The following is a 13,400-nucleotide window of genomic DNA, read 5'->3' on the forward strand; positions in this document are numbered from 1 at the left end:
CATTTCTGGGTGTGCACTCACAAGACCTGAAAGCGAAGGACTCACACCCACATTCACAGCAGCATTATTCACAGCAGCTAAACGGCAGAAGCAACCAAGTGTTCACTAACGGATGAAGAGATTAAAAAAGAAAAAACATGATCTGTACGTGTAATGGAATATCATTCAGCCACAGAATGGAAGGAAATTCTGGCACTTTCACCACATGGATGCACCCTGAGGACACTATACTATGTGAAATAAGCCAGTCACTAAAGGACAGATGCTGTATCGATTCCACTGACATAAGGTACCTGGAACAGTGAAATTCACAGAGACAGAAAGTAGAATGGTGGTTGTTGGGAGCTGGGACAAGAGGCTGAGAAGTTAGTGTGGAAGGGGTACAGAGTTTCAGTATCGCAAAATGAAAAATGGTCAGAGGTATGGTGGGGTTTGCCCTACAATGTAACTGGACTTAGTAACACCGAACTAACCGTATCCTTGAAAACGGTTAAAAGCACACATTTTCAGAATATTTTATGACAGAAAGTTTTTTTAACTTTAGCAAAAAAGTATTTATCAAACATATAATAACTTTTAGCATCCAATGATTTTTAATCAATATTTAAGTATCAGAAATAAATGTGTTTGTTACTAAGCCAAAATGAGAATTTCTACCTAATGTTCATTTTAAAAAATGATTTTTACGCCTCTAATAATCAGAGATTGAGAGGTCAGTGACTGACCTCTCCCAGGAAAAAACAATGAGACGTTGTGTTGAGTAGTAAAACGGAGACACGGGAAGTTAAATGTGGATTTTTCACCTTATTGTTACTGGGAAATGTCCCTCAAGAAAATCACACCAGTCTGACTGACCAAGGTGGTGTTTGTGCTAGTGGATGCTCGCTGCTGGCTGTGGTTCAGCAATTACCCAGCATCACGGCTCTGCCTCTACCGACAGCCTCCCAGTGTTCGGAGCGTTCAAAACTGCTGTGCCGGGCGCTGCATGATTAAACCACCAGAACGCCTGTGACTGGCCATAGCCTATAATTTACCACAATGCCACAGGCATCTGATGACATTCAGCAGCAGAGTCCTTCAGAGGCAATCGCTGTGCATGTGGTATAGTAAGAAATGTAGTTGGTCTTTGTCCCAGGCTCCCAGCAGAAATCTCCTGAAGCCCTTGGAATTTCCTGAGGGAAGGAGGGAAGTGTCCTTGTCATAGGTAAGGTGCCCCTTGGGAGAACACGGAAGTTGATGCTAATGAGGGGACTCGAGGTAAGCACTGATTGGCCGATTGGAACTTTCGCCCGCCCCCGCCCCCCACCACCAACCTCTGGGAAGGGGAAGGGCCAGACTAAGCTCTATTAAAAACCCCTGAACTAGTGTTCATGAGCTTCCAGGTGGGTAATGTAAGAATAACAGACCCCTCAGTTAAACAGAGTTGAGAGATAGGAAGAGGGAACGCTCAGGGCTTCTGACCACAACAAAGTCCAGCAGGAAGAAGAAAGACCCGACCTGGTGCCCACGAGGATGCAGGTTCAATCCCTGGCCTCACTCAGCAGGTTAAGGATCCGGCATTGCCGTGAACTGTGGCGTAGGTCGCAGACAAGGCTCGGATCTGACTTCGCTGTGGCTGTGGTGTAGGCTGGCAGCTGCAGCTCCTATTTGACCTCTAGCCTGGGAACTTCCATATGCTGCAGGTGTGGCCCTAAAAAGAAAGAAAGGAAAAAAAAAAAGGAAAAAAAAAAAAAAGACTGTTCTTCTTTACCGGCAAGGACTCAGCCAATGAAAAGCCCCAGAACTCTGTTCACTGTAGCCTCCCAACTCCTTTGCCCCTCCATGAAAGTCTTCTCCTTCACTCCTCTCGCAGGACCTTGCCCCTGGCTCACTAAGGCTGCAGACCCCAAACTGCAATTCTCTGCTGATCCCCAATAAACCCATCTTTGCTGGAGAAATATCTAGCAGTCTATTTATTTCAGGTCAACAGTTCATCCACTTGCCTGGAGAGTGATGCACCCTGTCCCATGGGGACAAAAGTTTCGGCACTTGGGACCCTTCCAGACCCCGCCCTGTGCACCTCTTCAGCTGGCTGCTCACCTGTATCCTCTATACCATCCTTTATAATCAACTAGTAAACTGAAGTAAATGTTTGAGTTCTGTGAGCCACTCTAGCAAATTAATCAAACCCCAGGAGGGGGTCATAGGAACCTCCTACATGTAGCCAGTTAGTCAGAAGCACAGGTAACAACCAGCACTTGCAACTGTGGTTGGTATTAGGTCAATCTTGTAGGGCTGAGCCCTTAACCTATAGGATATGATAGTATCTACAGGGAGACAGTGTTAAATTGGTGGTGTTAGGAGTTCCCATCATGGCACAGTGGTTAACGAACCCAACCAGGATCCATAAGGACTGGGGTTCGATCCCCAGCCTCGCTTAGTGGATTAAGGATCCGGCATTGCGGTGAGCTGCGGTGTAGGTTGCAGACGTGGCTCAGCTCCTGCATTGCTGTGACTGTGGTGCAGGCTGGCGGCTACAGTTCCAATTCGTCCCCTAGCCTGGGAACCTCCATATGCATGGGTGAGGCCCTAAAAAAAAAAAAGGTGGTGTTCACAAAATACATTTGGACTATACTTTTTAACTACAGCAACCAAAAGCCTTTTTTTTTTTTGCTGTGCCCATAGCACGTGGAAGTTCCCAGGCCAGGGAGCGAACCTGTGACCCGAGCCATGGTAATGACAATGCTGGATCCTTAACCCGCGCACCACCAGGGAACTCCCCAAAAGTCTTAAAAAAAAAAAAATAGAATTTCAATTTGATTATCATCTCATTTCTGACCATTCCTGCTGGAAATATTAATAATGAGAAGCGCTCACTCACACAAAGTGATTCAAAGGATTTATTTCTCTAGTCATAGTAACTGAAATCTAATTATTTGACTACTCAGGAAACAAAAATATATTTCCAAAAACAGCGGTAATGGAATTTTCTCAAATATCCAATTTCTGTTCCAATACAAATATTAAGAGAATTTTTGGATATCATGGAGGCCAAAGCTATTGTGCCCAAAAACTACAGAACTACAGGTAAAGGTCCTAATAGAACTACCAAAGTTGCCAGTCTGGTGTTTGCCCAATTTTCTCTTCTTTTCATTGGACACAGGAAGAGAGAATAGATGATAACAAGCTTCTATGCCCTTGTTCAGCATCAGCATCTCTATTCCATTCACTGAAGATCAGCAATGCACTAGCCACTGCCAAAATCAACCAAAACTGAAGTTCCCTTGTGGCACAGTAGGTTAAGGATCCAAGCGTTGTCACTGCCACAGCTTGGGTTGCTGCTGCAGTGCAGATGGGATCCCTGGCCCAGGAACTTCTTCACGCTGCAGGCTCAGCCAAAAAAAAAAAAAAACCCACTAACCAAAATTCAAATCTAACCTTTTTCCCTTTAGAGAGCATCCTGCCTCTTAAGGCCTTCAAGCTTGCAACAGAAAGTTAGGTCACATGGGAGTCTGTATGTTTACAAAGAGCCAACAGAGCAAGATAGGAAAGAACATGTAATTTGAGTGAAACAAAAACAATTCATCTCGAGGTTCTCAAAAAATTTCCAATCTGGACTTTAATTATCTTTGGGAATGATGAAAGCGTTGAAGCCCTAGCTCACCGTTCATTCAACTGTATTTGTTAAGTGCCTTCTCCCTGCCAAGTTTTATTCTAGGCACTGAGGACAGAGTACTGAAGAGAACCATGCTGCTGCCTACAAGGAGCTTATATTCTTTCGGAAGATGCCATGTGATAATCGAGTAGGTCATAAGTGAAATGACTTTAAAAGTATTAAAAAAAAAAAAAAAGAATGAAGCAGAGTAAGGTAGACACTCTAAAAAAGATGGGCGGAGAGTTTCTGCTGTAGCTCAGCAGGTTAAGAACCTGACATAGTCTCTGTGAGGAAAAGGGTTCCATCCATGGCCTCACTCAGGATCCAGCGCTGCCAGAAGCTGCCACATAGGTCGATGAAGGGCCTCAGATCTGGCATTGCCCTGAGCTATGGCTGTGACCCGAAGCTGAAACTTTGAATCAACCCCTAGCTTGGGAACCTCCATAAGCCACATGAGGGTACCGCCCTAAAAGGGGGGAAAAAAAAAAAAGATGGGAAAGCTTCTCTAGGAAAAGGGAAGTCTGAGCAGAGGGTATTTGGAAGACTATTTGGAGACATGAGGCACGCAGATCCCGCTTGGAAATGTATGAGGCAGAAGAAGAAACAAAAGCAAAGGCCCTGAGTCCATGGGGGCAGGGCAGCCACGTGCATGTGAGGGCAGGCAGGCTGGGCTGGGGCTCGGAAGGTGGCCTGGGGCGTTTGGAGGAGGAGAGCCACAGGAAGGCTTGTTCTGCTGCCACAAAGAAAATACCCTGTGGGGAAACCTAGGCGGGAGCAGGCAGGCCTCTGCAGTAATCTGTAAGACACGCTGGCCACTTGGGCGGGGGGGGGGGGGGGGGGGGGGAGGCTGTCGTCTGAGAATACACCGATGCTAAAGACACATGCTGGTGGTCCAGATGTGGGGAGGGGGAGAGAGAGAGAAAGGGCTAAGGACCTACAGATCTGGCCTAAGCAACAGTTAGAATGATACCTAGTTAGCTAGTGAAGGGGGGATGGAAATTGACTGGGGGCATGAAAATCCCCCCAGGCTACCTTAAAATACAGGTAAGGAGAGAAGGCAGGTAAAAAAACTGCTGGCTAGAAAGAGCCCATAAGAGCGACAGCTGTCATTTCAAAAGTGACAGAGGGCAGGCGATGAGGGATCCTACGAACAATTGCCTGGTTTTCTACATCAGAAGGAACAAGGACAGAGTGGAGCCCCAACTTCCTACAGTGCTGGAGAGAGGATTAAAGGGTACAAAAGGGCCTTTGTCTTTCATAGACCATCAAAGGCCACCTAAACATCAGTCAAAAGTATTAGTGAGACAAAAGAAAATGTGACGTGTGGGTAATGTCAAAATAACCCCCCCCCCATACACACACACACACACACACACACACACACACACACACACGCCGAATTTGCAACTAAATAATGTGACAGTTAAACATAACCCAGGCTTCTACTCCAATGTTGTCGTTTTGATGATATTTCAATATGTGGATATTGTAACTGTACATCATGCCCAGATGCCTTATGTGTTTAAAAATAAACAAAGAGGCGGGGAAAAAAAAATCACACTTCTGTGGGATGAGTCAAGATGCTTACAGCTGCAAACAGCATCATGTTTAAGGAAAACATATGTTCCAAATTGTAAACAACTGAGTTTCCATTCAAGTGCGCAAGTGAGGAAAAACAAATGGCAGGGAACTTGGAAAAGAAACAGAAAGAGAAAATGAGAGAGAAGAGATAAATTCCTTTCTCCTTACATATGGCTCCCTCCAAAAAAAAAAACGAGTCGATTAACACAAGTAAAACAGATGCTCTCTTTCCAGTGAAGCTGAAACCTCCTGAATCTTCAGCGTTAAGTAAGATTAATGCTGCCTTCACATAGAAGCCAAATGGTGTAGAAACTGATTCAATTCAATTCATTTCTTCAAGAAATCTTGAAAGCCAATTAATGAATCTATTCCTGAAAATAATAAATCTGTTCTCAGGAATATGGGTTAAACTTATTGTTTCTGTCAAAATAGACTCAAAATCAAAACTTTCACTACTATGAATCCACACTGCATGAATCACTCTAAGCTGTCTTATTTTACATCTTGTTCCAAAAGAGCACTTTTTTCCTTAATTCACAGCGATACTTGGTCATTTTTTCCACCTCTAATAATCCTAGAAGAAATGTTTTCAAAAGAAAAGCACATTAAAAAAAAGAGAGAGAGACTTTCACTGATTATTAAATGTCAGGAACAAGTTAACAGAAAAATGAAAACCATACCTCTTGTAAATGGGAGTCTTTCTTTTTCGCTGATAAATTCAAATGTTTATCAATTAGGCTATAGTTCTTTTCCGTCTCTTTGTCAAACTTCTTTTTTTCTTCCTACAAATCAGAAAAACACAAATAACTAGGGTTAAATGGGGGGGGGGCATATAAATCCACCAGAAGCTCAAAATACGAAAAAGGTCTAAAAATAAATGCAAGTACCACAAAGTGTAAAGAAGTTATCTGCAAAAATCCACCCGCACCCAGGCCACTGCTCATTAATCATCAAGACAGCATTAGGATTGAAGAACCACTTATCTTTTTTTTTTTTTTTCCTTTAATGAACTTTTTTCCAAGCCTCTTATTTTTCGACTTTTCTTACTTATCAGTGTTTGGAATTAATGTCATTCACTTGTCCATTTTTTTAAAAAATGTGTTTAAGATGATTACATAATAAGAACATAATGCTTAAAAAAGCAAACTTGCTATAGATTTTGGCATGGAATTGGAATTCATTTAAAACTGAGTAAATTTTGCTCTACATTAAAAAAAAAAAAAATCAACATCACCATTGGGTGTTAAAAAAAAAAATCTTGGAAAAGATCTCCCCCAACTGTCCAGTTTGTATATGATAATAAAATCCTCTGACCGGAAGTGTCATCCACTCACCCAAACCTTAGCAGTGATTTCTGTAACCCTGTCTAGAATATGCATGAATAGGTCAACAGGGCCTAAAATAACACTGACATAATGGTCCTGAGATCCTTTGGTTAACATTACAAACATTTTTCAAGCACTGCTTAGAAAGAATAATTGCTTTCCTTTTGTTAGAGTAGCTTTTTGAGAAAATGATTGAACCTAATTTTTTTTTTGTCTTTTTGTCTTTTCTTGAGCCACTCCCAAGGCATATGAAGGTTCCCAGGCTAGGGGTAACCCCTCACTCATCAGGTTCCCCAGGAAGCAGGGGCTAGGTTCCCAGGCTAGGGGTCTAATCAGAGCCATAGCCACCAGCCTACACCAGATCTGCAGCCACATCTGCGACCCACACCACAGCTCACAGCAATACCAGATTCCCAACCCACTGAGCAAGGCCAGGGATCGAACCCACAACCTCATGGTTCCTTGTCGTTCTCGTTAACCACTGCACCATGACGGGAACTCCTGAACCAAATTTTTAAATGAAGAAAAGACAGACTCTCTCCCCAATGCTGCTTGCCAGCACAAGTAGACTTTTCATAAACATTTCTGAGCACCAGTGAGCACACACAAGCTCCTCATGCTGTCCAAATGTTTCCATCAACTTCAAATTCTCCCAACGATCCCAGGCCTCCTGGAAAGGAAAATTCTCTTCCCTATTTTCCAACTTCTATTTCTATATCCCAAAAAAAGATGCTTCCAGCCTTTTCTGGTATGATCTTTTTCCTATTAAGCAAAAAGAGTAAATAAAGCATATAAATTCCATTTCTTCACATTTGTCATTATTTTTTCACTACACCCTGTTGTGGGAAGCTGAGACAGGCTCTGTCCACTCAGCTAGAGATCCTAAATGAATCCCCCTGGGGATGGAAGAGACAGACCCAGGAACAGATGTTTCTTCCCATTCTACTCCAAGTTTAATTACCAACTAACTGCACAACGTTGAGGGGGGAAAAACAACCAACCTAGTAACATAGAACCTAAGTTCTCTTGTTCCTGAAAAGATCAGGAATTTGTGTTTGCACTAGGTCTTCTTAGATCCAATCCAAAAATGCTATGATCCTAAGATCTGCCTTAGGATCACATGAAAATTGTCAAATTTCTGTCAAAACAGAAGTACATTTTTTTTTCCTTCATGCCCTCGGTTTTTAAGAGCTTAAGGCATTACTATTCAATGGTTACTCCCTTTCCTGCTTTTCATTGTGACGCCCTTCCTCAATGATTTTAATGGCTAGTAGAAAATAAACCAAAACGAGCATACAACCACTGCTTCAAAAATCTCCACTAATTTTTTTTTTTGGGGGGGGCACACTTGCAGCACATGGAAGTTCTCAGGCTAGGGAACGAACCAAGGCCACAGCAGTGACCTAGGTCATTGCAGTAACAACAGCATGTCCTTAACCTGTTGAGCCACCAGGGAACTCCAAAGTCTCCATTATTTTTAAAAGCTCCCATTGTAGAGTGTACGTACACTGGATTAGGCGTCAGAAGATGGCAAGCCCTAGTGGCCTCATGGGATTCTGTGGCTGCACCAGTGTCAGAGCATCCTATGAGCTTCAGGTTTAAACAAGACAGGAATTGGAGGAAACACTGCTGTTTCTACCATAAGACGGCTACAAAGCTGGTTCATGTGGTTAAAAAGCCTCCCTCTCTTTGCAGATTGGTACTTGCCAGGAATACCGAAAACATTCCTACACATCTGATTTCATCTGAATCACAGAAGGGGACAAAGGAAGCAGTGATGCTAAAACCAGCAGTCAAAACACCCAGCACACTCAGCAGTAGTGGGGTATGTCAGTTTGCACGTGGGTTAAGTTGGGAATCAAAGAACATGGTGATAGTAAGGCTTTGTGAAGAAAGAATTTAGCCAAGAAACAACATCACACCCACCAACTGGAGTGAAAATCCATTTGTTCATACTTGGTAGGGTATCAGACAAACACTGCTGTGTTTTGTTTTTGAATCTTAAGACTTAGATAGTTATTTCTCATTGCAATGTGTTCTCAGTGTCATTATAGAAGATTGTTTCTCTGTGTTCACATGACTTTGGGTGCTTAAGTAATACGAATTTTAAATGGGATTGTGTTCAAGTAGCACTCAGTAAAGAATGAAGTCTTTTTTCTTCTACACTACAATACAGGATATATATGTATGTATTTATTTATATATACACATAGAGAGAGAGAGCAATATAAGACAAAAGGCTCTATCAAGAATCAAATGAAATCCAATGAAAGCTTTTTTTTGTTTTTTTTATGAAACAGCATTACTCTGAGTCTGGGTCAAACCAGAAGGAAAACTCAGTAAAGAAAAGTGGATGCCAGGGCCAACCAGCCAGCCCATATCTATTCTGGAGAGGCGGGCAGCAGGAACAGAGCTCCAGCAGATTGCTGCTGTGTGGAAACACAAGCCCAGGACATAGGCCATGTCCTCTGACTTTTCTGGAGTAGCTGGAAAACCCAGCGATTTTTAAATGACGGCAAATTTTTTTAGTTTTAACATGAGTAAGCCAAACAAAATGTTTGCAAGTTAAAGATGACTCATGGCAAATCAGCTTGTTATCTGTTATAAAATCACATATGCAAAAGAGAAAAAAAAATCAGTAAAGAAGAGCTATTACTTCAAACAGCATAATTAGTTAAATAAGATGTACACTGGGTAAATGGCAGAGGGAATTCATAAATCTAATGAGCAAAATTTAAATCAGATCATGTGTGGGGGGGGGTATATTTAAAGGTATCATCACAAATCACTGGGTAAACAAATACTATTCAACCAATAGTGTGGGTATAACTGGTTAACCAGTTGGAAATAAAAAGAACCACATCTCACATCATAATTAATTCCAGATGGACTGAAAGAATCCTTAGTGAAAAATGAAACCATAAGAAAAGAATATTTTTCTCTGAGCTCAGAATAGAAAAGGAACTGCCGAGCAAAAAAGAAATGGAAGAAGCCATGAGAACGTCTAGATATCAAAAATACACAATAAATAAGGTAAAAAGCAAACAACAAAGCAGGGAGAAGATAAATTAATATGTAAGAAAAGAAATGAATATTACTAACACATAAAACATTCCTTATAAAGTAATTTTTTTGCCAAAAATCACATTTTCCCTTTCGTGGAAAGAGGAGGAAAGATCACATGAAGAAATCACAAAAGTCTGAACACATTTGTAAGTTGTCCGAATTTACATAGGGTAGTAGAATTTTTCGTTTTGTTTGAGAAGAAGGGAAAATGTTTGAAGTTATTGGGTAGCTTACCTTTTTCACTATTTTTGGTCTTTCACAAATTTTCTAGGATGAGGAAATGACAAGACTTATTTTCAAACTATGAACATTAAATAATAAGGCATGACTAGTCTAGACAAGAGCTTAAGCCCTTTCTTAGAGATTCCACAGCCAGTAACGCACCCGAGAGACGTGTGTCAGAAAACAATGGAAAGGGGAAGCCTATGGCCGCCATGGCACCAACACTGATCAAGGGCCACAACTGGCTCCTGTGCAGTGGTGCCAGAGTCACCTGTCTATCACCTACCTCAGCGCCATGCAGCCAGCAGGGGCACAAGCCACAGAGCTGGGGCACGTCAGCTCCGAACCCGGCACACACAGAGTAGACTAAACCTGGGCAATTCTGGTCCAGAGAGACCCATAAAATTACAGCTCAACTGTGCAGATGCCAGGTCCAGCACTAGACCCCCAAAACACACCATCCAATTCACTGAAGCCTCACAATGTCCTTCAGAGGCAGGTGTCACGAGCCTCATTTTAAAGATCGGGAAACCAAGGCTTGGAGGCCTTAAGTATCTTGCTCCAAATCACACAGCTGCTTAAGGGGCAGAAACGGGATGCAAAGAAGGGAGAATCGGGTCTTCCTGAAAACTTTGCTGGTGCCCCAAAGTCGAGACGATAGGATGTCTGTACAGAGCACCCACGCTTTCTCCTAGGAGAGCATTTTTCACAATTAGGGCATGTGTATGGCTGTTTGTGTTTGTCCGTCTGCTATCTCCCTCACAGCCTTGCTCATTTCTTGAAGCCCGGCCAGTGTTTTAACAAACAGTTGAACCTCCCAGGGGCCTGTCACGGTGTGCCACATGATAGGCCTGAAAAGTGTCTTCATTACTAAAGTGAAAGAAATGAATGAAATAGACGTTTTTTTTTCCTGCTTTATCAAACATGGTTTGCGACATTACTCAGATAAATTTGCTTTTTTACCCACATTTTGCAGTCAATTACAGAGCCTCAGGAGTCCATAAACATTAAACATTGAGTCGTTAAATGTAGTCTTGAAAACAAACATAAAAGAAATCTGAGGTGAGAGTCAGATAACAGCTGAGCTGTTAAGTTGTAAATTATGCAATCAACATTTTTTTAACCCTTCTGGTTAAACTTCAGATTCTACTGAATACAAGAGTAACTGGCGGAGTTCCCATCGTGGCTCAGTGGTTAACGAATCCGACTAGGAACCATGAGGTCGAGGGTTCGGTCCCTGCCCTTGCTCAGTGGGTTAACGATCCGTGAGCTGTGGTGTAGGTTGCAGACGCGGCTCAGATCCCGCGTTGCTGTGGCTCTGGCGCAGGCCGGTGGCTACAGCTCCGATTGGACCCCTAGCCTGGGAACCTCCATATGCCGCGGGAGCGGCCCAAGAAATAGCAAAAAGACAAAAAAAAAAATAATAATAATAATAATAATAATAATTGGCTCTTGGCAAAACAGCATCCGAATCGGCTCTGTCAAGATCAGTATCACTCAGCAGTATCAATTTGGTACCTGCATGCTGCCGCTTGCAGAGAAAGATCAATTTTAAATTCTCCCGCCGTAACTCTTAGTAAGTTCTGTTATTTCTCGGAGTTATTGCTCAGTGCACTTGTCTTCCTGAAAACTTTGCTAGCGCCCCATTTAACAGCAACGGTTATGGGCAAAGTGTTATGTGGACACTTGGTCATGAGTGACAAGCCCAGGGGGTTGGGGGAGGACAGAGAAGCACTTCAGTGGAGATAAAGCCGAGGGAAGCCATGACCAAAACTCTGAATTGATAGGACACAGCACAGAGTGACCTGTGTCCTGCAGTGGGAAAGGTGACTCCCTAAACACAGCAAGCACAGGAGAAAATGTGGCAGAAGCCACAGGACAGAGATCTCAGCCCAAACCAAAAAGACATGCTCGACGGAGGACACAGACAAACAGAAACAAAAAAGCAGAAAAGAATACCTGGGGCTTTTTTAAAAATCCAGAGTATGAAAACCACCTGGCAGTTTAGATGACGTTGAAACAAGTTAAACGTGACATTGGGCTTCTGGAAACTGGAGAAGGAAGTAAATGGAACTGAAAGAGCTTCCAAATAAAGGCAAATAGTAGGACATTCCCAGATGGGAAAAAGGGGAAGAGAAAAGAGAAGATAAACATTTAGATAAGAATATCTAAAAAATTCTGCTGTCATCAGCTTTTAAAGACCTTTTTTTTTTTTTTTTACCACTCCCCACATGAAAACTCCTTTATGGTATTTTTTTAAAAAGAACTTTAACCTAAGAAAGTAAAGTTAGTTTTAAGTATCCTATTAGGTAAAGAAACCAGGGGAACAAGAACACGAGCTTGTCAAAATATGACTGACGTTCAGGAAGCACAGCTGTAGAAAATCATCATATATCCAGATCATGAACCCTAAGCTGGTTCTTCTACAATTATTGGTAGAATTGGTTTATTTTAGAAGATACCTTTTAGAATCAGACAGCATTCGGACTGGTAGAAAATAAAGAAATAAAGCTGTCTTTCCTCTTAATGATTTAACAATCTAATCAAAGAGACAGATGCTTATTTATCACTATATAACCTAGGAAACTACCTTTCCCACTGTTCATTCTTACGTAGAAAATTGCCAGTAAAATAAAAAGTGACTGCTTGCACAGCAAAGGAAACCCAAAAGAAAACAAAAAGACAACTTACAGAATGGGAGAAAATAGTTTCAAATGATGCAACCGACAAGAGCTTAATCTCTAGAATATATAAACAACTTATACAACCCAACAGCAAAAAAACCAATCAATCAATGGAAAAATGAGCAAAAGACCTGAATAGACACTTCTCCAAAGAAGATATACAGATGGCCAACAAACACATGAAAAAATGCTCAACATCGCTGATTATAAGAGAAATGCAAATCAAAACTACCATGAGATACCACCTCACACCAGTCAGAATGGCCATCATTAATAAATCCACAAATAACAAGTGCTGGAGGGGCTGTGGAGAAAAGGGAACCCTCCTGCACTGCTGGTGGGAATGTAAACTGGTACAGCCACTATGGAGAACAGTTTGGAGATACCTTAGAAATCTATACATAGAACTTCCATATGACCCCGCAATCCCACTCTTGGGCATCTATCCAGACAAAGCTCTACTTAAAAGAGACACATGCACCCGCATGTTCATTGCAGCACTATTCACAATAGCCAGGACGTGGAAACAACCCAAATGTCCATCGACAGATGATTGGATTCGGAAGATGTGGTATATATACACAATGGAATACTACTCAGCCATAAAAAAGGGTGACATCATGCCATTTGCAGCAACATGGATGGAACTAGAGAATCTCATACTGAGTGAAATGAGCCAGAAAGACAAAGGCAAATACCATATGATATCACTTATAACTGGAATCTAATATCCAGCACAAATGAATATCTCCTCAGAAAAGAAAATCATGGACTTGGAGAAGAGACTTGTGGTTGCCTGATGGGAGGAGGAGGGAGTGGGAGGGATCGGGAGCTTGGGCTTATCAGACACAACCTAGAATAGATTTACAAGGAGATCCTGCTGAATAG

At 42.1% G+C, this 13,400-nt stretch overlaps 1 protein-coding gene and 1 long non-coding RNA gene across 19 annotated transcripts in view; one reads left to right on the plus strand and one right to left on the minus strand.

Annotated features, from left to right (window-relative positions):
* ARHGAP10 (Rho GTPase activating protein 10) overlaps positions 1-13,400 on the minus strand; it is a 349,411-nt gene that overhangs the window by 213,987 nt on the left and 122,024 nt on the right. For all 18 annotated transcript variants that reach the window (XR_014812815.1, XR_002346408.2, XR_014812818.1 and 15 more), the window contains one exon: positions 5,896-5,997. Coding sequence is in view for 13 of the 18 variants with exons in the window: in XM_084972711.1 (XP_084828837.1) it covers positions 5,896-5,997 (102 nt within the window). In the remaining 5 variants the exon portion in view is untranslated. The remainder of the gene's footprint in view (positions 1-5,895; positions 5,998-13,400) is intronic.
* Positions 64-11,205, plus strand: LOC146400924 (uncharacterized). The gene is made up of 3 exons (XR_014812825.1): positions 64-289; positions 8,236-8,365; positions 8,841-11,205. It is a non-coding gene; the product is annotated as an uncharacterized LOC146400924 (long non-coding RNA).

Source organism: Sus scrofa, chromosome 8, assembly GCF_054392235.1.
Source record: "Sus scrofa isolate SSC_HxYL_T2T_F1_AM1 chromosome 8, Sscrofa_HxYL_maternal_Yorkshire_Landrace_v2.0, whole genome shotgun sequence".
Classification (NCBI taxonomy): Eukaryota; Metazoa; Chordata; class Mammalia; order Artiodactyla; family Suidae; genus Sus; species Sus scrofa.